Source organism: Mobula hypostoma, chromosome 18 (genome assembly GCF_963921235.1).
Source record: "Mobula hypostoma chromosome 18, sMobHyp1.1, whole genome shotgun sequence".
In the NCBI taxonomy this organism is placed as follows: domain Eukaryota; kingdom Metazoa; phylum Chordata; class Chondrichthyes; order Myliobatiformes; family Myliobatidae; genus Mobula; species Mobula hypostoma.
In genome coordinates, this window is record NC_086114.1 from 14,756,317 (window position 1) to 14,783,975 (window position 27,659).

Here is a 27,659-nt window from a genome sequence, read left to right on the forward strand (position 1 = left end):
ATTCTGGAGGACTGGAAAATTGAAAATGTTACTCCGCTATCAAAGAAGGGTGGGAGGGAGCAGAAAGGAAACTATAGATCTGTTACCCTGACAGTGGTTGGGAAGTTGTTGGAATCAATAGTTAGGGATGAAATTACAGAGTGCCTGGAGGCACATGACAAGATAGGTCAAAGCCAGCATAGTTTCCTGAAAGGAAAATCCTGCCTGACTAACCTACTGCAATTTTTTTTTAGAAATTTTACAAGTAGGGTAGACAAAGGAAATGCAGTCGATGTGGTGTACTTGGATTTTCAAAAGGCCTTTGACAAGGTGTCACACTCAGCAAGATAACATCCCATGGAATTACAGGGAAGTTACCAGCACGGGAGAAGCACCGGGCGATTGGCAGAAAACAGAGTGGGAATAAAGGGATCCTATTCTGGCTGGCTGCTGGTTACCAGTGGAGTTCCACAGGGGTCGGTGTTGGGAACACTGCTTTTAACGATGTATGTCAATGATTTGGACTATAGTATTAATGAATTTGTGGCTAAATTTGCCATGATACAAAGATAGGTGGAGGAGAAGGTAGTGTGGAGGAAACAGAGAGCCTGCAGAGAGACTTGGATAGTTTAGGGGAATGGGCAAAGAAGTGGCAAATGAAGTACATTGTTGGGAAGTGTATGGTCATGCACTTTGGTGGAAGAAATAAACGGGCAGACTATTGTTTAGCTAGGGAGAGAATTCAAAATGCAGAGATGCAAAGGGACTTGGAAGTCCTTGTGCAGGATAGTCTAAAGGTTAACCTCCAAGTTGAGTTGGTGGTGAAGAAGGCAAATGCAATGTTGGCATTCATTTCTAGAGGTATAGAATATAAGAGCAGGGATGTGATGTTGAGGCTCTATAAGGCACTTCTGAGACCACACAGAGTATTGTGTGCAGTTTTGGGTTCCTTATTTTAGAAAGGATATACTGACATTGGAAAGGGTTCAGAGAAGATTCATGAGAATGATTCCAGGAATAAAAGGATTACCATATGAGGAATGTCTGGCAGCTCTTGGGCTGTATTCCCTGGAATTCAGAAGAATGAGGGGGGATCTCATAGAAACATTCCGAATGTTAAAAGGCCTGAATAGATTAGATATGGCAAAGTTATATCCCATGGTAGGGGAGTCTAGGACAAGAGGGCCCAATTTCAGGATTAAAGGATATCCATTTAGAACAGAGATGCAGAGAAATTACTTTGGTCAGAGGGTGGTAAATCTGTGGAATTCTGTTGCTACGAGCAGCTATGGAGGCCAAATCATTGGGTGCATTTAAGGCAGAGATAGATAAGTTCTTGATTAGCCAGGGCATGAAAGTGTATGGGGTGGAGGGAGGGGAGTGGCAATGACTGGAAGAATTGCATCAGCCTATGATTGAATGACAGAGCAGACTCCATGGGCTGAATGGCCTATTTCTGCTCCTATATCTTATTGTGTTATAGGAACGCCTGATCAGCTGTCAGGAGCTCAGTACTTAGCGAATTGCACACACTCCCTCTTTCTCTTGTTGGTGGGGGAAAAGTTCGCTGCCGATTCTCGAGTTGGCAGAACTCGATGCAGCAGAGTTTAACACCACAAATCAGCAAATTGTTTGTCTTAAGCAACATACATCAAAGTTGCTGGTGAACGCAGCAGGCCAAGCAGCATCTATAGGAAGAGGTGCAGTCGACGTTTCAGGCCGAGACCCTTCGTCAGGACTAACTGAAGGAAGAGTGAGTAAGGGATTTGAAAGTTGGAGGGGGAGGGGGAGATCCAAAATTATAGGAGAAGACAGGAGGGGGAGGGATAGAGCCGAGAGCTGGACAGGTGATAGGCAAAAGGGGATACGAGAGGATCATGGGACAGGAGGTCCGGGAAGAAAGACAGGGGGGGGGGGGTTGACCCAGAGGATGGGCAAGAGGTATATTCAGAGGGACAGAGGGAGAAAAAGGAGTGAGAGAAAGAATGTGTGCATAAAAATGAGTAACAGATGGGGTACGAGGGGGAGGTGGGGCCTTAGCGGAAGTTAGAGAAGTCGATATTCATGCCATCAGGTTGGAGGCTACCCAGACGGAATACAAGGTGTTGTTCCTCCAACCTGAGTGTGGCTTCATCTCCACAGTAGAGGAGGCCGTGGATAGACATGTCAGAATGGGAATGGGATGTGGAATTAAAATGTGTGGCCACTGGGAGATCCTGCTTTCTCTGGCGGACAGAGCGTAGATGTTCAGCAAAGTGGTCTCCCAGTCTGCGTCAGGTCTCACCAATATATAAAAGGCCACATCGGGAGCACCGGACGCAGTATATCACCCCAGTCGACTCACAGGTGAAGTGATGCCTCAACTGGAAGGACTGTTTGAGGCCCTGAATGGTGGTAAGGGAGGAAGTGTAAGGGCATGTGTAGCACTTGTTCCGCTTACACGGATAAGTGCCAGGAGGAAGATCAGTGGGGAGGGATGGGGGGGACGAATGGACAAGGGAGTTGTGTAGGGAGCGATCCCTGCGGAATGCAGAGAGAAGGGGGGAGGGAAAGATGTGCTTAGTGGTGGAATCCCGTTAGAGGTGGCGGAAGTTACGGAGAATAATATGTTGGACCCGGAGGCTGGTGGGGTGGTAGGTGAGGACCAGGGGAACCCTATTCCTAGTGGGGTGGTGGGAGGATGGAGTGAGAGCAGATGTACATGAAATGGGGGAGATACGTTTAAGAGCAGAGTTGATAGTGGAGGAAGGGAAGTCCCTTTCTTTACAAAAGGAAGACATCTCCCTCGTCCTAGAATGAAAAGCCTCATCCTGAGAGGAGATGCGGCGGAGACAGAGGAATTGCGAGAAGGGGATGGCGTTTTTGCAAGAGACAGGGTGAGAAGAGGAATAGTCCAGATAGCTGTGAGTTGCAAGAGAAATTGTTTGCCTTTATTGGTTTCCCCTCTTGCTGTAAAAATGGGACATCCCTCTGCCCCTTTATTCAGGAGAGAGCGTGCCTGTGTTATGTCGAATTGTCGGGGTGAACGATCACCGGAGATCAGTCTTTCTTGGGGGCCTTGCTATTGCTTGCTTGGTGGGTGGAGGGTGCTGATGCTTTTGTTTGCTGAAGTGGGGGTGGGTGAGGATTGTTGCTTTGCTGCTGCTTGTGTGTGGAGGGAGTAGAGGGCTTTGGGGTTCTAATTTTTACTGTCACTCATTCTTTGGGGCACTGTTGTTTTTGTGCATGTCTGTGAAGAGCAAGAATTTCAGGTCGTACATTGTACACATTCTCTGATATTGAATGGAACTATTGAAAATGTTGGAGAAACTCAGGATCCATGGAGAGGACTAAATAGCCAATATTTTGGGTCAAGACCCTTCATCAGGACTGGAAAGAAAGCAGAAAGAAGTCAGAATAACGTGGTGTAGAGGAGGGGACGCAGTACAAGCCAGAAGGTGAAGGTCATATCAAGCCATCAGAAAACAGGCAACATCAGCTTGGTGGGAGTTCAGTAATACCTTGTTTCAATACAAAATCATATACACTAGAATGGTTTTCCGTGGATTTCAGGAGGTTAATGGGAGAATTAAACTTTCAAGAAGGGCACATGATAGAGTAGGAGAAAATCTTATTTGATGGGCACAATCCAAACATCATACTGGGTGTTTTTGGGTATTAAATTAGGAAATGATTCTGTAGCAGAGGGCAGGAGTAGTTTGGAACCTCTGCAAAAAGGAATTGATACTGTTGATGCTGGGTCAATTGTTAGATGGATTAATCCCAAAGGGAATTACAGTGTCATAGTAGCATTACAAGTGCAGATATAAATATTAGAAGTAGAAAGAATAAAACATAAGTTACTACAAACAGTCTAACAGTCTTCCCTGGCTATAGGTTGAATCATTATAGAGCCTAATGGCCGAGCGTAAGAACGAGAATGACCTCATATAGCGCTCTTTGGAGCAGCGCAGTTATCATAGTCTATTACTGAATGTGCTCCTCTGTTCAGCCAAGGTGGCATGCAGAGGGTGAGAGACATTGTCCAGAATTACCAGGATTTTCCATGGGGTCCTTTGTTCTACCACAGGCTCCAGTTTGACTCTGATAACCGAGCCAGCCTTTCTAATCAGTTTATTGAGGAGATTGAGGGGTGACCCAAGAGAGGTGTACAAATCATTAAGGTCATAGGTTGGGTCAACCATTGAGCAAATCTAGATGAAATGATGCCGAGGAAAAGCAGCATCTAACAAAGATCCTCATCACCCAGGCCATGCTCTTTTCTTGCTGCTACCATCAGGTAGAAGGTACAAAGTGCCACAAGACTTGTACTACCAGGTTCAAAAACAGTTACTACCCCTCAACCATAAGGCTCTTGAACAAAAGGGAATTTAAGGACACTTATCTTATTTCATGCTTGTTACTTATTACTATTTAGTTACATCTACATTTGCACAATTTGTTGTCTATTGATCCTGCTACAGTTACTGTTCTATAGATTTGCTAAGTATGCCCACAGAAAAAGAATCTTGGGTTGTATGTGATAACATGCAGGTACTAAAATAAAAAAATTTGACTCTGAACGCACGCAGGTCATTTCCCCCCCGCCCCCCCAAGAGAAGGGGAACTAAATATGAAAGGGCATAGGTTTAAACTGAGGGGAAATACTTAGAAGAGACCTTGGGGCAACTTCACTCAGAGGGTGATGTGTACATGGAATAAGCTGCCAGAGAAAGTGGATGAGGCATGTACAATAACAGTATTTAAATAGCATTTAGGCAAGTACTTGTTAGGAACCTGCTTAGTGGGATATGGGCTAATAAGGGTAAATTGGACTAACTTGGTGGACACCATGGTCGGCATGGATGAGTTGGGCAAAAGAGCCTGCTTCTACACTACAGTACTCTGACTCTCAAGGCTAGACCATGTATTCCACAGCTGTGGATTTCACACTGCTGTTTTCTCTGTAACAGTTCTGATTAAACTAGATGACTTATCTACATCAGGAGCTCCCAACCTGGGGCCCACAGGCCCCTTGCTCAATGGTATTGGTCCATGGCATAAAAAAGGCTGGGAACCCCTGATCTACATCTTATCCCCATAATAACTATGGCCTCATTTAATTATAACGATTCATTTCATCTTATCCCTTTTCTCCAGTACAATTTCTCTCAGTAAAACTAGTCATTTTATCCCTGAAAGGTGTTTGCACCTCTTCACTTCTCCAGATGCTGCCTAACCTGCTGAGTATTTCTAGCATTTTTACTTTATCCCAATGCTTAAACTTCCTGTAATTCAGGTAGATTAACCAAATAACAATCTTTGATTTTTTTAAATGTACAAGATCGGGATAAAACATTATGTTTGATTTTATTAATACAAGTGTTTTGCTATCACAAACATGGCTACAGGTTGCCAGCACGTGGTGGTGTGGCATTCAGCACTGGACTCTGAGGCGAGTAGTCCCGGGTTGGAATCCTGCCAGCTCCTCGCACCTTTTCCATCCATGCTGGGTTAAGCGTCGAGCTAGCAACTCAGCCTTGTAAAACTGAAAATACTAAACAAACAGCAAGGGTGCTGCCTGATGTGCCACAAGGGGATGGAGCCGTATAAAAAAAATAGCTACAGAGCTCAGTACAGTTTCTTCATCGTAGAAAAAGCCACAGATTGAGTGACCACATTGTTGAACACTTTAGACCATCGACCTGACTGAACTTGTTTTTTTTTTCCCCCACTTCCTTTCCAACCTTTGCTTTCATATCTTCATCTTTGAGCAAATGATAGACAATTGTAGCTAATCTCCATATATTTAGCTCATTTGCAAGTGCCCTCTCTTACCTGCATAATGGCAGCTAAAGAATTTAGATCATTGTTTTTCATACTTCTCTGCATTACTTTAGAAGTAAAAATGATCTTACAGTACCCCTTCATCGATAATGCTCTTCAGCAATACTTTACTCTTGGAAGCAACTTCCATATGTTGTTAAGCCAAGATCTTGTCTCTCCACTATTTTCTTTCACTAGAGCTTTTTTTAAAAAAATGTATTACAATGTACCACTGCCACAAAACAAAAAATTTCATGCCATGTGCAGTGGGCGACATGGTAGTGTAGCGATCAGCACAATGCTTTACGGTACCAGTGACTCAGGTTCAATTCCCGCTGTTGTCGAAAAGGAGTTTGTATGTTCTCTGTGATGGAATGGGTTTCCTCCGGGTGCTCCGGTTACCTCCCACAGTCCAAAGACGTATTGGTTTGTACGTTAATTGGTCATTGTAAATTGTCCCGTGAGTAGACTAGGATTAAGTCAGGGATTGCTGGGTGGCGTGGCTCGAATGGCCAGAAGAGCCTATTCTCAATAAAATTTAAAAAAAAAAATCTGATTATGATTCTGCCCAAGTTCTAGGTTTAAGTAGCTGCTCTCCTTAAGTGTCTTCTCCAAACCCAAGACATAACTGAACATCCACCAAGAAACTGGTGTAAGCATTTGTCAAGTAGGCATTAATTCTGGATGTATTATGTCAAGGTCCTGTTAATCAATAATAATGGCAGATAAATCAGAAGTACAGGAAGAATGCTACAGCAAAAAGTTGTCATAATTCCACTCAGTGGCTACTTTATTAAGTATATCTACCTGTACAGTTGCTTGTTAAATCACATATCTATTTAGCCAATATGGCAGTAACTCAATGCACAAAAGCATGCAAATATCGTCAAGAGGTTCAGCTGTTATTCAGACCAAACATCAGAATGCGGAAGGAATGTGATTCAAGTGACATTGACCGTGGAATGATTGTTGGTGCTAGACAGGGTGGCTTGAGTATTTTAGAAACTGCAGATCTCCTGTCAACAACAGTCTAGAGTTTATAGAGAACTACACAACAGGGTGACCTGTTGGGGCACCCGTTGGAGAGAAGGGGTAGTGCAGTCTGATGTGAGAAGAAAGTACATTAAATTTTCCTGCATGCTATTGGTATCGCTTTGTTTTGGAAACTGAAGTAGAAAACCTCAATTAAAGAAGAACGATGTGTAGCAAAGCAAATATAGCTCCTCATTTAACGAAGGACACCTTTGATGGCATCATTTCTGGTTTATCTACCACCCTTGTGCCTCCCGTTGTCATTCTGGAGACGCGCAGTCCTTTCATCCCCCATCTCTTCTGCTGTTTGTTGTGTGTCTCTGACCTTGGAGAAGTGCATACCTCACCTCCACCTTCTCTCATTTTTTTTTGTCCTGATTCTTTGATCCTGGAGTTGTGCAGCCCCGACCTCATCCGATTCTTGTTGTCTCCCTCTCCTTGCCACTTCCCGACGGCGTCATCTCTTGACCATAACGTCCCCGTTCCCTTTCCACGTGGCATAATTAGGCTGACCCTTTTTTTTTTAAAAACCCTAATGCTGAATAGAAGATATGAAGTGGTAAGACCAAAGGATGCTGATTATTCTTGATGACGTGATTGGCGCTCTCCTAGGAGAGGAGAGGAGAGGAGAGGAGAGGATGGTAATGCGACGCAGCTCGCAGCAGCCACTCCGGTGGTTATGTCTGTTATTTGTCAAGTAGAGTGCTGTGCACAATCCTGATTTGACGGAGACAGATGTGAGAGCACAGAGGAACATCTGGTGAAACTTCTGAAATGCCTGCATCGCTGCTGCTGCTACTGTGTGGTCCAGAATCTCCAGAGGGGAAGGCCCCGAGTCCTCAGCTTTGCTTGTTGTTCGGCAGCCGGGGCGAGTTGAAACACTCCAGCAGAGGATGGTGCTCGGAGAGGCTGTGTCGGAGGGGCTGGTCGGAGGCTCGAAGTTTTCGGACGGACTGAGAGTCCGCTGCGGTCGGGTGCTTCCAATGGTGCTGCATCGGCAAGTTTGCAGCACTTGGAGGTTCATGGCAGGGAGAGTTTCTCCCTTCTGCCACCTGCGTGAGATGATGAGTCTATCGGGACTTTGAGACTTTTTTTGTACCGTGCCCATGGTCTGCACTTTATCTAATTATGATATTGCTTTGCACTGTTGTAACCATGTTATAATTATGTGGTTTTATCAGTTTCACTCTTGGTTTGTCGTGTGTTTTCTTGCAATATCATTCTGGAGGAACGTTGTATCATTTTTTAATGCATGCATTTCTAAATGAGAATAAACAAGGACTGAGTGTCCTCATAATCTAAATAGACGTGATATAGTCACCGCTGTCCTTTGACTGCAGCAAAGGGTTCAATAGGTGTCTCGAAGTACGTCATTACAATAAGATTTAATTATCTCTTATTGATGGGAGGCAGTTAGATCTGTCGCAATCCTGCACATGCTGATGGTGATTAGCAGAATGTGACCTCTTGAAATAGAGCTGCCCTGTCCTTTTGCTCTGGTAGGTGTCGCTGCTGAGGCTGGCCATGCGCATGCGTCGGGCTGTCGCGTCCCGATTTCCATGATGGCGGATCGTCATCTCGGGTGAAATGAGCCTGTTGATTTTGACGAATGAGGAACTTTATACGAATATATAACCCTGAACTTTGCCTGCATTCTATAAGTTAGCGCATTTTAATTCGATTTAGCCCAAAAAAAGTGCCGCTGCAGTGCACCGTTTGCGCTAATTGGAGGTCACAGACAGAGCATGAGAGTTTTAGTAGTATATAGATGGTAGGAATACAAAAAGATTCAGTGAGTGGCAGTTTTGAGAGTGAAAATTCCTCGTTAATGAAAGAAGTCAGAGAAGAATGGACAGAATGCTTCAAGCCAATAGGAAGGCAACAGTAACTCAAATAACCGGGCGCTACAACAGTGATGTGCAGAAGAACATTTCTGAACGCACAACATGTCAATTCTTGAAGCAGATCAGCAGAAGACCACACCAGGTTCCACTCCAGTACTTAGTGGCCACAGCATATTGAAATGTATTTTTTATTTTTTTTAAAACTATATTCAAGTTCCTTCCAGAAGCATTAAACTTCAGCGACTTCTGGCTGTGGCTAACAAAACAAGAAAAACAACTAAATACTTTGTTAATCACACCTTTTCTGGCAAATGATCATCTCAAGTAATGATCTGCAACTTCTCTTTGGCCTTGAAAGCAATTCAATGTGGCAGAACCAAGGTGAGCCGAAGCAGTGGCCTGTTGCTCAGAGCGAGGTGGTTTGATCGATTTAAGCACTGTGTCAAAGGCCGAATTGAGGCAGCGAGGTCCAGGCACCATAGTGTACTGATTCGAATGAACTCAACATTTGGATGGAGATTTAAGTGCCATGCTGAATTGGAAAGATCGGTCACCAGCCAAATCAAGGAGACAATGCCCAGGCCTCAGAGTGTATCGAGGCGACTGAATCCGATGTTTGGACGTTGCCAGGCTAGAATGAAAAGGTCAGGGCATTGGGGCCTAAGGCGAGGGACAGGCCAGTTCAGATCACGGCTTCACAAGGTATACTTGACTCTGCGCTGAACTATGAACTCTTGTGGAATGCCAGTACACCATTTGCTTGCGATTTTTTTTCCTCTACACATTGGTGCTCAATGGTCTTTTTTAAAAAAATGTATAGGTTGTTTTGGGTACTCTGTTTTGTGCCCAAGTGCTAATAGTCAGCCATGGAACAAAAAAAAAACACCCAAAAAACCTACATAAGACCGACCATTGAATCTCAAGGTTGTATAATGTATATATGCTTTGATAATAAATTTACTTTGAAACAGAAAGTAAGACAACTGCTAGAATTATGGGATCAGCAGTCAGCAAAATACTAATTGATAAAAAGCTTATAGCTGTCTCAAAAAATAAATCTGAAGGCAAGATCTTTTCCATCCAAAGGATTAGCCTTACCTTTGGTACCATTATATTTGTGCCCTCTGCAGTTATGCCAACTTATTAGAATAATGGCAATGTCAAGATGGAAGGCAAAGTAGCAACCAAAGTGTTCAACCTCTAATGTACAAAATCTGGCTTCAGATGGTTGCATGTTGAAGAGCTTACAGATGCAGCACAGAATCATTTTGGGAAAAATGTATCCATCATTAAGCCTTCGTTATACTTCATTTCACTATTTCACAGGACTTTTGTTACTTCACTTGACCAGATACTGATTCTAGCTAGTAAGGACAAAGAAATCAAAGACAAACAAGATTAGATAGAGGTCAGTGCATCGATTCGCAGCAGCAGACTCCAACTGGATGTGAACCATCTTAATTGAGCATTCCAAAGATGGTGCTGTTGGCTTGACACATAAAATGACTAATCTGTACTATCTGGACACAAGGCACCTGAATTAACAGCACTGGTTTAAACATTTCTAAGACTGACTATTCCTGTAGGCTTCTTTGTCTTGAATTTTGAAAGGATAGTACATATTGATCTTATTTGGTGCCCATTCCATATTAACATTTGCATTCTACAGTCTGTTGATATAGGATCACACAAACCATCACAATACTTACGGCATAAGGCTAAGCTTGGCTCCAGACTTGACTCCTTCTCTCTTCTGGACATAGTTTGCAGGGATAATTCCTTCTTTACCTATTTTGCTTTTTGCTTTGTACCAGTTGGGATCCTTCAAAACAAAAATTACAAGCGACAATTTAAGCTGAGATCATTGGAGCATCGATACAAATAATAGGCAGAATACAGGGACAGAATGAATTTAATTCTTCACATACACATAATGTACACTAATAACCGAATAAAACTGTACAGGTATTGACAATATAAATATTTGATCTTGATGAATTCGCCGTATTTTAGAATATAGTAAAAAAAATCTGTCAAGTAGGGGACCGTACACATTCTGATTTGATGGAGAAGGACATGAGAGTACGGAGGAACATCTACAAGACTTCTGAAATGCCCGCTTCGCTGCCACTGCTACTGTGTAGTAACCGGAATCTCCAGAGCAGAAGGCTCCGAATCCTCAGCTTTGCTTGTTTCAGCGGTCAGGGCTAGGTCGAAGGCGCTTGGCAGAGGATGGCGCTCAGGAGGCTGTTATCGGAGGGGCTGGTCAGACACTCGAAGTTTTCAGACAAACGGATTCAGTGTTGGCTGCTTCCAAGGCATCGGCAAGTTGACGGTGCCTGGAGGTTTGTGGCAGGGAATTTCTTCCTTTTGCCGCCGCTATCAGGGACTCGGGAGCGATCGACTTGGGGACTTTGAGACTATTTTTACTGTGCCCATGGTTTGTTCTTCATCAAATTATGGTATTGCTTTGCACTGCTGTAACTATATGTTATAATTATGTGGTTCTGTCAGTGTTAGTCTTTGGTTTGTCCTGTTTTCTGTGATATCACTCCGGAGAAACATTGCATTATTTCTTAATGCATGTATGCATTTCTAAATGACAATAAAAGAGGAGCGAGTGTTCTCATAATCTAATCCCTAAATAAAATAACCCCAGCAATTGCTTTGAAAAGACAAATCTATACTGGTCATTAAGATATCAATTCCCTTTTCAGGCTTGTCTTTTTTACATCAAGATTTCACTCCAATTTCCCCTAAACGACACAAGTATTAATATTTAACGTTCAATTTGGCGACTATTCACTGATTAATATAACCAACTTTTAACAATCTTCTTCCAAAAGAAACAAATTATGAGCTCCCATTTGATAAACGAGTTTCCAAACATGCAGTTATCATTTTAAATTGGAGAATAGCCATAATGTGGAAATTTAAATTTTGACCATGCCACACTTAACATTAATATATAAAATTCCTATACCAGAGCTTGCACTATTTCACTCAACACCTCTAAAATTAAAAGCATGGCTATTTTAGCATAATTTGAGGTCTTGTTTCAATTAATGCAACATAATGTGGACTCAAGCAAAAACGAATCCTAGTTGGGACCACAAACTGTCACGGATGGAACCACAACTCATTACACTCAGACCTTGCTTAAGGCTGAGGATGCGCTCCTCGGAGGTGCAGTGCAACGTAAATCAGCGCTATGCGGGGTCATTATAACATTATGTGAATGGACATGCACCCTGATTTAAAAAAAAAACAAATCAGAGATATAGATATACACACACACAATAATACAAGGAGTCACAAACATGCAAACAAGCCTAACTTATACATCAGTGGAGCAGCAACATATTGCAGCAGTGGAGGGAAGAGGGTGGTGGTTAATCTTAGAGGAGGGACCAGACTTTAGGTCCTCCTCTAATTTTGGCTTCTTCTTCAAGAAGGCATTGAGATTTACTGCCTTTTCTTAAGTTCCCTTCCTTGAAGCAGTTCTCCGTAGCAGGAAATCACGTTGAGAACACCTCTTTGCTTTATTGCTTTGTTCCCAGTCAGGGTTATTTCTGATGAACATCGCAAATTTCAAAGAGGAACCAACAGCAACCTGACGCTCACCAGCTTCCAAATGCCTATCACTTGCAGTTTCACATCCATGCCAATGTTTTTCCCCAGACATCTTAGATGTGCTATCCTCACTGGAAGTTGCAGACTGTTTTCCAGACATTATGGGTGGGGAGGAAAAAAAGGAATAAATTGGCTGGGGAGGCAGAGCGTGACCTAATACGCGATTGGCGGTGAGTGGATCAGAACGCGTGTACGGTGTTCTCATTGGCTGATTGAATGTTTATTGTAATGGTGGCCACTCGAGAAGTTTTAAGTGTTGTTTAGAATGAATTTGTCATTTAAAAAAATTTCAATAAAGCATTGAATAACTGCATTGTAACGAATCAGCGCTACGTGGGGTAATGTTAAGCGAGGTCTGAGTGTATTCTTTCTCAGAACCACCACTGCACTTCACATGACCCAAAGAATGCGATCTAAAAGCTACTCTTTATCATATGAATCTGATAAAAACAGGACATTGCAAAACAATGAGGAAATAAAAGGGTACATGCTTGGCAAATTCTTAACTTTAACTCAAAATAGAGCATTAAAAACCATTTTATTTTACTGCAAAATAAACAGCTTAATCAAAAAATAGACTTACATGATTAAACCTACATCCTGTACAATATGAATTTTCCTTTCAACCACCAATTCATGTAGTGCTTTGAAGTGATAATAATTTGTTCACTATTGCAGTGGGAATTATATGCCACTGAGTTCAATCACAACGAGGGCATGAATTGCTATTTGTTTTAAAAAGCACACAATTTGAATTAAAAAACGCAAAGTAAATCTTGAAAACCATTTCGGACATTAAATCATGCACACTGATCGGCTCAATTTGTTTTCTTTACAGCTCATGACTTGTAGGCAGGTGACCCACAGCGCAGCTCAAGTTTAAGAATGGCATTAAAGCAAATGTATCATTTCACAATCTCAAACATCAAAATCTGCAAAAAGGACTTTGTAGGTAGCAAACATTTTGGTGTAACCATTGAAGATTAATGACTCTCTGATTGGGATTTCACTGTTTCCATGGAAACAATAATGAATTCTATTACCTTGGTAACTGATATAATGGTGAGAACATCGCCTTTGTTAAATGGAAGGTCTTGCTCTGCGCTGCCACTGAAATTGTATTTGGCTATACACTCTGTGCCCGATGCCCATATTGTCTGCAAGAAAATAGGGTACAAAGTGACCATAAAGACAAGGATTTCAACAGCACATTTTCGTCAAAAGTACCTACTGAATTTATTCCAGCAAAGCATTTTTTTTTTAAAAGTGCATCAAAGTAACTGCATAAGCACACTTTATGAAACCCAGCATTTTTATAATTATACAACAGCCAATGTGCTCTTACCTGCCTATTTAAAAATGTAACTTGACACATTGCAATCCAAACATGCTGCAGGCAAGAGTACCCAGATGTATATACTGACTGCTAAGGGGTTAATCACCGGACATGCTACAGCAATAGAAGACAAATGCCCGTAACTTTATACTTAATGCAAAATTGACCAGAAATAAAACAGGTGGAACTCATTCTCTAACATCATGAACACTAGGATTTTACAGATGTTTCTACTAAACATGTCACTACATGGCACATAAAATGTACTGCTGTACCCAGCAGCAAAAAAATAACTACTAATAGCATCCTTGAAAAACTAATTACTTATGATATTTTACCAGATCAAATTATCTTGGCTAATGAATGAAAATGTGGTGATAGAGGAAACCATATTAGGCACTAAAGTTTAAGACAGAGCAGCAGCAGTTAGAGACATCCACTGCCTCAACTAATAAAGATGAAAGCTTTTAGTAGTAATCAACATACTGCTTCTGCTTAAAAACTACTTCCTTCCTTCATGCATGCAGTTATGAAATTTAAATTTGTTACAAGGCAGCTCATTTCTCAGACCTGCACCCTTGGCCTTCCTTAACCTTGCGCACACATTCAATACCCGCCATCCAAATCGTTAACTGCAGAATATAGCTATTTAAAACAGCAGTAGAAATAGTTTTACCTGTGACTGTGACATGTTGCACTTCTGCAATAGTTGCTGTGGGTCGGAAGCCTCACAACGGTTCAACGTTTGCTTGGTACCATCAGACCTTCACCAGAGAAAAGAGGTTATGGAAATCTGTTTAAATTCCAGATGCATTTTTAACAATCTAATAGAAACCAACAGTGTAGTGCAAAGCTCAAGGGCAACCAGTAATAGTTAGAAACACCAGCCTCAACTGCTCTTAAGACAGGTATTTCCATACAAGTGATGAAAGTATGGACTGTCTTATAATTAAGACTGTCCCATTTTGATGAATTACATCCATATTTAATCAACTTTGAATTATAAGCCAATTTTCTCCAGTTGAATTAATTGTTGCAATTATTTTATATAGCACAGTGATAAAAGGGAAAAAAGTAGTTATTGAAAAGTTATAGGTGTGAAATCAATTGATACAGCACCCAATTCTACAGTATGTGTCAAGAACCAGTGCTTCCTGGACATTTACTTCCCATTGTAACTTGGAACAGCCACTTACGCTTTACAAACGTTTGTTTTAAAACAATTCACACAATATTTTTTGTGTCTAATCCAAGAATGAACTTTTGTTCCCACTTCTGCCAGAAACTGGGGTAAAATGTGCAAAACTTCAAATTATTCAACCAGAAAAATTGGACAAGTGCCAAAATATGAATCACAAATGTGAATTCTGAAACACCTGCTGCAGAAAAGAGACTATTGATTGCATTAAGCAGACAATGAAATCAGGTTTTAGCAGTGAAATATTAATTAGTTTTATTCTCACATGTACTGAGGTACAGTAAAAACCATTTTGCATACCACCAATATTGGTCATTTCATTGAGGTCACACAAGGGAAATGCAATAAGATAGTAAAACACAGCAAAAAGAACAATCCCCTCCCGCCCATTGTGTCCAAGCACTATTCCAGCTTCCAGCCCTTGTTTATCAGAATAGCTTTCTACTTCCTCCTCTCATTTATCTCCAGTATGAAACTGCTCCACATGCACTCCAGTATTTGAGAAAGTTTCCTCTGAAATCCCCACTTGGCTTGTACTGAGATCATTTTTTTTTTGCTCTTCCCACAGGTGAACGTAAAAAGCGCTTTTACTTCAACTGTTGGTCAGCTATGAACACAGGATGAAAATTCCAACAAGGTTAATATTAAAACAACAGGAATTCTGCAGATGCTGGAAATTCAAGCAACACACATAAAAGTTACTGGTGAACGCAGCAGGCCACCAGGCAGCATCTCTAGGAAGAGGTGCAGTCGACGTTTCAGGCCGAGACCCTTCGTCAGGACTAATGAAGGGTCTCGGCCTGAAACGTCGACTGCACCTCTTCCTAGAGATGCTGCCTGGCCTGCTGCGTTCACCAGCAAAGGTTAATATTAATTATTTTACTCAATTAACATGGCAAAATGTAACAGTGATTAATAATGCAATCTCCATAGCAATCAGCTTTTTAAAGTTGATCTTTCAACTCTCCATCTAGCATCTTTACAAAACCAGTTATGACATTAAAGTAACTGTCATCACTGATAATAAAGTTACCAAAATAACTGGGACCAGAACTCAGGCACTCTTACAACTCGTGTATTCCTTTTATCTGACCTGTACATAATAAGAACAGCACGGGCCCCTCTCACCCACACCGTTCTGAGGTCTGAAAAGAAAAATGCTATTTTTATACAGAATTGGCTTATCAGTTACAGACATTGATTACTGTAAACTGTATATGGTTCAATTGTATATGGAATGCTGCCCTCACCTGCAGCTGTTCCACTTCACACGTCTGCCCTCACCCATCCTCCTGTCGCCACACCAGATATAGGGTTCCTCTTGTCCTCACCTACCACCCACCAGCCTCTGGGTCCAGCACATAATTCTCTGCAACTTTCACCATCACTAACGGGATCCCACAATCAAGAACATCTTCCCTCCCCCCACCAACTTTCCACAGGGCCTGCTCCCTAAGCAACTCCCTTGTCCATTCATCCCTTCCCACCGATTTCCCTTGTGGTACTTTTCCAGAGGGGAAGGCCGAGTCCTCGGCTTTGCTTGTTGCTCGGCGGCCAGGGCGGAGTCGAAGCGCTCGGCAAAGATGGTGCTCGGTGCTGGAGGGCTGGTCGGAGGCTCGAAGTTTTCGGATGGACTCAGCGTCGGCTGTGGTCGGGTGCTTCCAGGGTACTGCATCGGCAAGTTTGCGGCACTGGAGGTTCATGGCAGGGAGAGTCTCTCCGTTCTACTGTCTGCGTGAGATGATGGGCTATCAGGACTTTGAGACTTTTTTTTACACCGTGCCCATGGTCTGCTCTTTATCAAATTACGGCATTGCTTTGCACTGTTGTAACTATATGTTATAATTATGTGGTTTTTGTCAGTTTTAGTCTTGGTCTGTCCTGTGTCTCTGTGATATCATACTGAAGGAACATTGTATCATTTCTTAATGCATGCATTTCTAAACGACAATAAACGAGAACTAAGTGTCCTCATAATCTAAAAATCATGATTTTCCCAGTGGCCACACATTTTAATTCTACTTGCTATTTCCATTCTGACATGCCAGTCCACAGCCTGCTCTACTACCATGATGAGGCCTTACTCAGATTGAAGGAGCAACCCCTTATATTCCATCTAGATAGCCTCCAACCTGCTGGCATGCACATAGATTTTTTGAACTTCCGGTAAATGCCACACCCCCCCCACCCCACACTTCATTCCCCATTCCTGTTTCTCCTCTCGCACCACATCTCCTCACCTGCCCATCACCTCCCTCTGGTGCTTCTTCTCCTTCCCTTTCTTCCATGGTCTTCTGTGATCTCCCATCAGATTCCCTCTTCTCCAGTCCTTTACTTTTTTCACCAATCAACTTCCCAGCTCTTTACTTCACCCCCCCCTCCCCTGGTTTCACCTACCACTTGCCACCTTGTACTTCCTCCCCTCCTCCAACCTACTTAATATGATTTCTTCCTGCTTCTTTTTCAGTCCTGATGAAGGGTCTCAGCTCAAAATGTTGACTGTTTACTCTTCCATAGAATTTGCCTGTCCTGCTGAGTTCCTCCAGCATTTTGTATTGCTGTAAATTGTATATGTTTAACATTAATGCCTGAATTGTGAATGGTGTTTGATCATGCAAGTAGGCATTCAATCAAATTTTCATGTGGATAGCCAGTATTTTGAAGTTAGTAACGACAAAAGACTATTGAATAGAGCCTTAGTTGTTGGGTATGTTTCACATCCTTCTGTTCTCTCATCTGTCCCCTCGCACCCCCTACTGTGTAAAGGGAAGCTATGTTTTAGTGAGATCTTTTTGGAAAGGTCTCACCACAGAGGCCTCACACGTTTGGCTGGAGTACAAACCATCACATCTGTAGTAAGCAGAGATGTCTCCAGTGGTCTTGCTCAACTACACTGCCCTAGGTTATCCTTGCTTTACCATGACTTCCACAACATTCCCAATTATTAATGCCCACGAAAAGACTTGGATTCAAATCTGCAACTCTTATCCCACTCCCACCACTTGTACACAATTTCCAAATGGAGCACTGAGATCTGAATTGCGACAAACCCTCCAATAAACCATGGACTAAGCATTAGCAGCATTCAAATTGCCTTTGAAAAACTATACAAAAATTCAGTGCTCTAAATCTGTTAGTATTTGGGGAAATTGCCCTTCTACCAAATGACGCATAGCTCCAACTGGCTGTCATTTCATTCATGCAATTACATTACTAGCAAATATAAAAATACTTTATTTCTGAATATATTTTTCTTATTCTTCTGCTGGGAATGTTGGCAATAATGGCATAAATAGATTATTTCCACAAGGTTAAAAGACAGTTGGAAGACAAGGGGTGTAGGATGTTGAAGTGTTGGTGTTAATTGCCAGTATTATGCTGTGCAAGTGATAAAGTCTGAGATTCCTGTTCATATCCCCAAATTGCTGATTAAGCTTCACTGAATTTCCCAATCCTCTTCATGGGGTTCAATTCCAATTTGTGATGGAGCATAGGAACAGCAAGTCCATTCAACTCATTGTGAGAACATCCTGTAACACATGGATCTACTGGAGTGCAAGAGCCAACAGACATATATTGGATTACCAGCTTCATTAAAATATTTTAATTATTTACGAGTGTTTTAATTAAGTTTTTGAAATTCAGAAACATTTTTGACAGCTAAGTTGACATCTGATGGAAATCTTGAACAAAGTGCTTGAAGAACTCAAGTCAGGCAGCATCCTTTAGGGGGTCTATTAGGAGTCCTGATTAAGGTGCTCAGCCCGAAATGTCAACCATTCGTTCTTCCCTATGGATGCTGCCTGACTTGCTGGGCTTCTTCAACATCAAGAATCCGGGCTGATCTTAACATATTGACAATGACTACTCATTACTTGGGTTGGCAGCTGGCTTTCAGCTCTGGTTTATTTAACTCAATGGCTTTGGAAACCCAGCTTCACACAAACTTCCAGTTAGACTTACAATTTAACTCCAACACCAACACTTGCTTTACCTGCTCTGTATTTCCTTCCCCAGACTAACTGCTGTGGGGGAGGGGGGGGGGAAGGACACAAGAAATCCGAGAGTTATATCTGACCTGTCCCAATTTATTCTCTCTCCATAATGTACAATTCATAACAGCTCACCCATGACACCATCCTTAAATCTGCCAAACTGTTTGGAACATGGAACAGGGAAACTCAGCATTAGCTCCAAATTCCAAAGCCATCCTATTAGTATTCAGCAAGAGAAAACACTATACAATTCCAACCTCTGACCATGTGGAGAAAATCGCATCACTAACAGTAGTCAGCAGGTAGTTTCAGGAACCTTTAGCAATCATTAATAATGAAAAGGTAACCATTTCATGCAGAAAATGCAACTGACTACATTTAGAAAATTCCACTGCTAAGCCTTAACAACCAGCTTTTATAGGTGCTTCGGAATTTGAAAACAATTTTAAAAAATCATTTATATCAAGTATATGAGAATTGAACTTGTAATTCCACACTTGTTCTAGCTGCAGCTAGAGATGAGATCCTGTGGATACTGGAAATCTTCAATAACACAAAATGCTGGTCGACCAAAATGAATACTCGACCTTCAGGCCAGCTTATTTACACACATTTTGTATGTGTTACTGTGTGCTGTAGGGTCTCTTTGCCCAGGATAATTGCTCTACAGGAGTAGAGATTTACCAGATTCCAGAGATGCTATGAGGAGAGATTATTCAACCAGGTTTGTGTCCACTAGAACATGCAAGAACGAGGGAATATAACTGAAGTGTACAAAAACCTGGCAGGGCCAGACTGGCTGGGTACAGGGAGGATAATGCTCTCTAGCTGTGTTGTCTGGAATATGGTCAGTCTCAAATAACAGGGCGAGATATTTAAGGACGAGGCAAAGAAATTTCTCCATCTACATGGTGAGCCTATGGGATTTGTCAGCACAGAGTTTCAGGAGCCAAATCATTAAATAAATTAGGTAAATATCTAGACAAAAGGCACCATGGGTTAAGGGGAGAGTACAGGAATATGATATGAAGATAGAGGATCGGTTCTATAGTATTGATTGGGACAATAGGCTCCAAGAGTCAAAATGTCTATTTCTACTTTGATATCATGTTTCCACATGCTCAGACTATTTTAGCCCAGAAAATGATAGTAATATTTGTTTATAGAAAAAGTGTTACAGAAATTCTTGGTACAGATTAAGTATTTAAAGCTCATTAATCCAGGCGTGTTAAAACACTGAAGTGGCACCATCTGGTGTATACAGTACTTCTGCTTTAATGCTGTCAAACCAGGAATGCTCCAAGCTTCAAAAAAACTCAAGAGCTGATAGGAAGTGTCTGAAAAAAAAAGTACATTTAGCTCAGAACACTTCACAATAAATTATCTGTCACCAGCTCCATAGGAACGTGGGGGGGGTGGGGTTGGTGGATTTGGGGGGGAAGAGGGAATGTTTCTTTTCATACTGTTTTAAATTTCCACACAGTTTGGCAGACAGGGAGCAAGTGAGAGAACAGGCTTCATAAAAAAGGACCCAAATCAAAATGCCCATCTCCAGAAATACTTAGGCAAAAGATGAATATAAATGCATTAATTTTCCCAATCTCCTTTTTGCATTTTCACTCTGACAAACCCAGAGCATCACAATTTCATGCAGAGAACAATTCTCACTCATATCAAATCACATCCTAAAATGAGCAAATGGAATTTGAAACAATTTTACTGCAATTTTGAAAACCTGTAGCTAGCTGAATTGTGTCATTTGGGAATTTAACTCAGCAATAAAGTGAGGGTATTAAATTTTTTTGTTATAATGTGCATAATGGGGTAAACACATAACTACTGCTTCAGCATAACACACACAAAATGATGGAGGAACTCGGGTCAGGCAGCATCTATGGAAACAGAATAAACAGTTGATGTTTTGGGCCAAGGCCCTTCATCAGGACTACCGATTCACTTTTTTGGTGGCTCATACAAAATAAGATTTTAATAAAAATCAATAGGCGTTAATTCTGTTGAACACAAGATAACACTGCAGCGTGCAACACAACAACACATCCTGTGTTAGTAAGTACATTAACCTGGACCAGCTATTCTGTACAGATAAACACATACAAAATTTTAATTGATGTTTATATTTCTTTATTACGTTACATTTACCCAATTGTTCTGTAACCCCCACCCACTTTTCTCCCCCAAAGCTTATACTGTTTTACAAGACTGCATTTTTCCCCCCAATTTGTGCCTTGCTCACATTCCCAACAACTTCACCCAGCCACCCCCGTACCACCAAAAATCATTAAGTTTGGCTGTAAACATACCTCCCTCCTTTAAAGCAGTCCTGGAATAGGCTTTAGTTCACTCCATCTTTTCTCCTAAACCTTGGTGACAACTGCTGCATCTTATATATACATCCATAAATATTCTATTACACAATATATTCTGCAGAAGCTGGAAATACAGAGCAACACACACACACACACACAAAATGCTGGAGGAACTCAGGTGGTCAGGCAGCATCCCCGGAAATGAATAAACAATCAATTTTTCAGGCTGAGACCCTTCAATAGGACTGGAAAGGAAGGGAGAAGGCACTAGAACAAAAAGGTGGAGGTGGGAGGGGAAGGAGAACTAACTAGAAGATGGCAAATGAAGCCTGGTGAATAGGAAAAGTAAGAAGGAGGAATCTGACAGAGTGGTCCATGGGAGAAAAAAGGACGAAGGAGGGGTACTAAGGGGAGGTGATAGGCAGGTGAGGAGGCAAGAAGCCAGAGTGGTGAACTGAAGAGGGAAGAGGAGAGGGAAAAATTATTACTGGAAGTAATCAGTGCTCATGCCATCAGGTTGGAGGCCATTCAAACGGAATATGAAGTGTTGCTGCCTCCGCCCTGAGAGTAAACTCATCTTTGCAAAAGACGAGGATATCACAATGGGAGGATGGAGCGGCATGTCAGAACGGGAATGGGGTTTAGGAATTAAAATTGTTGGCCACCAAGAAATTCTGCTTTTGGCAGATGGAGCAGAGGTGCTCAATAAAGCAATCCCCCAATTTACATTGGGTCTCGCCAATATAGAGGAGACTTAATATGGAGCACCACATACAATAGACAGCCCAAACAGATTTGCAGAGGAAATGTTGCCTCACCTGAGAAGATTTCTTGGGGCTCTGAATTGAGGCAAGGGAGGACATAAACAGACAGCTGTAGGTAATGTCACTTGCAGGTAATGTGTCAGTTGATGGATTAGTGGAGAGGGATGACTGGACAAGGAAATCACAGACAGTGATGTCTGCATAAGTGGAGGGTGAGGAAGTGGCAAAAATGCGTTTAGTGGTAGGATCCTAATGAAGATGGCAGAAGTTGCAGAGAATGAGATGTTGAATGCGGAGGCTCATGTGGTGGTAGGTGAGGACAAGAGGAACTCTATCCCTGATAATGTGGCAGAAGATGGGGTGAGCACAGATGCCCAGGAAATGGAGGAGATGTGGGTGAAGCAGCATCAATGGTGGAGGAAGAGAAACCCTGTTCTTTGAAAGAAGAAGGTGTCTCTGATGTCCTGGAAAGGAAAACCTCATCCTGGAGCACATGCAGCAAAGACAAAGGAACTGAGAAAAGGGAGTAGCATTTTTACAGGAGACAGGGCAGGGAAGATGGGCATAATAATCGATAGGTTTATAAAAGACATCGGTAGAAAGATTGCCTTCAGATATGGAGAGACAGAGCGACAGAGAAAGGGGAGAAAGACGTCGGAAATAGACCAAGTGAATTTAAGGGAAGTTGGAGGCAAAGTTGATGAAGCTGATGAGCCCAGCATGGGTGTTGAAGGAGCACCAATGCAGCCATCAATGTAGTGCAGGAAAGAGTTGGGGAGCATTATCAGTGAAGACTTGAATCATGAACTATTCTACATAGCCAGCATAAAGGCAGGCATAGCTGGGGCCCATGCAAGTGCCCGTGGCTACTCCTTGAGTTTACAGAAAGTGTGAGGAGCTTAAGGAGAAATTGTTGAGAGCGAGGACCAGCTCTGCCAGACAGATGACAGTGCTGGAGGGGAAATGGTTGGGTCTTTTACTGAGAAAGAAACAGAGAGCTTCAAAGTCTTCATGATGGCAGAATAGACGAGTACAAGGATTGGAATTCTATGATGAAAATGAGGTAGTCAGAGTCAGGGAATTGAAAGTTGAGGAAATTGAGAATGTTCTATTACTATGGTCTTCAATGGCAAAGTCTTCTGGTTGAATATCACATCTTCATTCTTGCTAACTGGGATCTCACTCAAGGAAAATTGTAGATATAACATTGTTAAAAGAAACATTTGAGAAAAGCTTGCCTATATTGAAAAAAAACCAGGAGATTCTACAGATGCTGGAAATCTTGAGCAACATGCACAAAATGCTAGAGGAACTCAGCAGGCCAAGCAACATCTACAAACTTTTGTATTTTTAGGAAATGAACAGTTGACTTTTGGGTTGAGACCCTTCATCAGGACTGGAAAGGATGGGAACAGAAAACAGAATAAGGAGGGTGAGGAGTACAAGTTGGCAGGTAATGGGTGAGATCAGGTGAGAGGAAGGGGGTGGTGGGGATGGAGTAGGAAGTTGGGAGGTGGAAGAGGTGGCTGAAGCAGGAATCTGATTGGAGAGGACAGTGAACGACAGAAGCAAAGGAAGAGGGGAACCAGAGGAAAGTGATAGACCATGGAAGAAAAGGAAGGAGGAGTAATTAGCTTCCAGTAATTACTCCTCCTTTATCTTTTTCCATTCCCCATCTGGTTATCCTCTCATTCTCTTCTCAACTGTCCATCACTTTCCTCTAGCTCCCCTCCTCCTTTCCTTTCTTCCATGGTCCACTGTCCTCTCCTATTCAATTCTTCCTTCAGGCCTTTATCTCTTCCACCTATTCAGCATTCTCTTCCCAGCTTCTAACTTCATCACCCCACCCCCTCCTCCTATGTAACCTTCCACCTTACTTGGTCTCACCCATCACCTTTCAGCTTCTACTCCTGCCCTCCATCTCTCTCTCCGCTTTCTTAATCAGGTTTCTTTCCTTACAAATCCAGAAGGGTCTCAGCCCAAGATGGTGCCTATTTATTCCCCTCCAAAGATGCTGCCTGACTTGTCGAGATCTTGTGCATTACACAAGATTAAAAAGCTGTGAGTACATTTAAACTTCTGAAGTTTCGTGTTTAAGCAACTGCAAATCTCAAGATTATTATCATGGCTCGAGTACTGCACTGCACCATCCTGTTGACCAGCTACTGAGCTAGCATTTATTTCACTCTGTACCACTTTGTCATGTCATCACAAAAAGGGAGCAAAGGAAATTCAGAAGTTTACAGCCCACACTATTTGCCCATTTGAGTTACAGTTATATTGTTTAACACCCCTTTGGAACTAAATTTTTCCACTTATTAGACAGCGGCGCAGCTAATGTAGATGAACTGAACACACTGATGAGGGAGAGGGAGAAATGGAGAGTCCGTCATCGTGCCCAACACTGGCCCCCAAGGCCTGAGTCGACGTAGTAGTAGTAGTCACAAGTAATTCACTTTACCAACATGGATTCTTCCATAATTACAATCTCCAGCTATTTTTAGTGTCCAGCCCTGCACACGAAATGAATCATGGTAATCAAGTATTTAATGCATATTATTAATAATGCCAGCTGCATTCTTGATACCACATTAAATATAAATCTTCATTCATTGTTGGAATTGTAATTGTACACACATCAAGAGCAACATTCCCCCTCCAAACCAGGATAACCAAAAGTCATAGAAGCAGAATTGGGCTATTCAGCCCATTGAGTCTGCTCCGTTATTCAATCTTGGCTGATAGTCACTCTCAACCCTGTTCTCCTGCTTTCTCCACATGACTGTAGAAAGGCTTTCACAGTAAGTAACTATCCAACTCCACTTTAAATATTCCTAATGACTTGGCCTCCAAAGCAGTCTTTGAATTCCAGATGCTCCCCACCCGCTGGCTAAAGAAATTCCTCATCGCTGTTCTGAATAGCATTCTTCTATTCTGAGGCTGTGCCCTCGGGTTCTAGACTCATCCAATATTGGAAACACCATTTCCATGTCCACTCTGTCTAGCCTTTCTATATTCCGTAGGTTTCAATAATGAAGCAAACTAGGAAGCAAATTCTTTGACTTCAAGCACAGAAGTTCCCAAGTTTAAGAAAGCTGAATTAACACAAATTTTACCCTACATTTTTAAAGAATTTTTCCGGGTACTGGTGCATCTACTTTCTCAGAAGGCTAAGGAAATTTGGTATGTCCTCCATAACATCATCAACTTTTACCAAAGAAAGCATCCTATCTGGATGTATCACAGCTTGGTGTGACAACTGCTATCCCCAAGACCAAAAGAAATTTGCAGGATTATGAATGTAATCCAGTCCATTACAAAAGCACATGTTGTGAAATTTGTTAACTTTGTGGCAGCAGTACAATACATGATAATACAGGAAAAAAACTGAACAAAGGAATATATACAGTTGCAAGTAAAAGTTTGTTAACCCTTGGCAATTACCTGATTTTCTGCATTACTCACTCATAAAATATGGTCTGATCTTCATCTAAGTCACAATAATAGACAAACACAATCTGCCTCAACTAAAAATATACAAACAATTGTACTTCTTGTCAATACTGAGTACACCATTTAAACAATCACAGTCTAGGTTTAAAAAAAAGTATGTGAATCTCTGGGATAATGCCTTCTACAAAAGCTATTTGGAGTCAGGTGTTCCAATCAATGAGATGTGGGTTGCAGAGGTGCCCTGCCCTACAAAAATGCACAGTCAGGTTACTAACAGAGCTGGCTCTTCAAGAACTGTTTATGTGCACCACACCTTGATCAAAACAACTTTCAGAGGACCTTATAAGAATTGTAGAGATGCACAAAGCTGGGAAAGGCTCCAAAAGCATTTTGAAAGACCTGAATGCTCATCAGTCCACAGTGAGAGAAATTGGAGGAAATTCAGTACTGTTGCTTCTCTCCCAAGGAGTGGTCATCCTGGAAATATCACACCAAGAGCATAACATGCAATGCTGAAGGAAGAAAAAAAGAACCCAAGGGTAACAGCAAAAGACTGGCACAAAGAGATCTCTAGAACCTGCTAATGTCTCTGTTCATGTGTACATCATAAAAAAAAACACTGAACAAGAATGGTATTCAGGAAAGGACACAATGGAGGAAACCACTACTCTCCAAAACAAAACATTGTTGCAGGTCTCAACTTTGCAAAGGACCACCTGGATGTTCCACAATACTTCTGGGACAAAGTTCTGTGGACATTTGAGATAAAAGTTAAACTTTCTGGCAGAAATTCACACCACTATGACTGGAGGAAAAAGGGCACTGCACACAAACACCTCATCCCAACTGTGAAGCATGGTGGAAAGCGCATCATGGTTTGGGGCTACTTTGCTGCCTCGGGGCCTGGGTAGTTTGCAATCATTGAGGAAACAATGAATTCAAAATTGTATCAAGACATTTTACAGGAAAAGGTCAGGGGAGCAATTTGCCTCCTGAAGCTTAATACAAGTTGGATGATGCAACAAGACAATGATCTGAAACACAAGAGTATTTCAATATATGGTTTAAAAAGCACAAAATTAGTGTTTTGGAATGGCCAAGTCAAAGTTCAGACCTTAGTCCAATTGAGATGCTGTGACATGACCCGAAGATGGCTGTTCATGCAAGATATCTCAGAAATAATGATGAATTGAAACAGTTTTGTATGGAGGAATGGTCTAAAATACATCCTCACCATCGTCAAGTCTGGTCAGCAGCTACAGGAAACGTTGGAGGAGATTATTGCTGCTAAAGGAGGTTCTACCAGTTATTAACTGCAAGGGTTCACATACTTTTCCAGCCTGGACTACGATTAATTAAACAATGTGTTCAATAAAGACATGAAAAGTACAATTGTTTGTGTGTTATTAGTTGAGGCAGATTGTGTTTGTCTATTTTTGTGACTTCGATGAAGATCAGACCACATTTTATGAGTAATTAAGGCAGAAAACCAGGTAATTGCCAAGGGTTCACAAACTTTTTCTTGCAATTGTATGTATAACAGTTAAATAAGTCACACAAAAATAGAAATTAAAAAGTAGTGAGGTAATGTTCATGGGCTCAATGTCCATTAGGAAATCGAATGGCAGAGGGGAAGAAGCCGTTTCTGAATCATTGAGTGTGTGCCTTCAGGTTTCTGTACCTCCTTCACGATTTCAACAATGAGAGGAGGGCAAGTCTTGGGTGGTGGTGGTCCCTAATGGTGAACATCACCTTTCTGAGGCTCCATTCCTCAGTGGTGTCTTGGATACTATGGAGGTTAATACCCATGATGGCACTGGGAGTTACAAAAACCAACGCGCTTAAGGAATAAGCTTGTCTTTATTGAAAAAAAGTGATAGGTTTTTATTCAGCTGCACATTGAAGGGTTTTCCAGATGTTAACAGCCCTTAAGTTGCTCTGAGGGCACTAACTAAACATTAAGTTCAAAAAAGACCACCAAATAACTGCATTAATTAACGTGCTCCTTCACTTATGTTTATGGGAAAATCTTGGCAGAAAATGGTTGTGGGTAACTAGTCACTAGGATGCTCAGAGCATCACTTTGAGGTGACTAGATATGAAAAGACAAGCATTACTGTAAATGATATTTAAGTTGAAGGACGTCAGACACATAATGTAATCAACCATAAATCGAAACTGAAAGGTGGCATGTGTGCACGCGTGTGCACAATGAAAACAAGCTAAATCCAGTTTGAGTATCTGAAATGGTCAAGAACTAAGCATTCTTGGTCAAAAAAGTATGCTGCAAATG

The 27,659-nt window shown here is 41.8% G+C and overlaps 1 protein-coding gene across 4 annotated transcripts in view; it reads right to left on the reverse strand.

Annotated features, from left to right (window-relative positions):
* The window catches only part of csk (C-terminal Src kinase), a 138,290-nt gene that overhangs the window by 25,690 nt on the left and 84,941 nt on the right, over nucleotides 1–27,659 (reverse strand). For all 4 annotated transcript variants that reach the window (XM_063070485.1, XM_063070484.1, XM_063070487.1 and 1 more), the window contains 3 exons: nucleotides 14,306–14,393; nucleotides 13,337–13,450; nucleotides 10,370–10,482 (listed from right to left, as the gene is read on the reverse strand). In XM_063070485.1, the coding sequence (XP_062926555.1) occupies nucleotides 10,370–10,482; nucleotides 13,337–13,450; nucleotides 14,306–14,320 (242 nt within the window). In that variant the 5' untranslated portion in view covers nucleotides 14,321–14,393. The remainder of the gene's footprint in view (nucleotides 1–10,369; nucleotides 10,483–13,336; nucleotides 13,451–14,305; nucleotides 14,394–27,659) is intronic.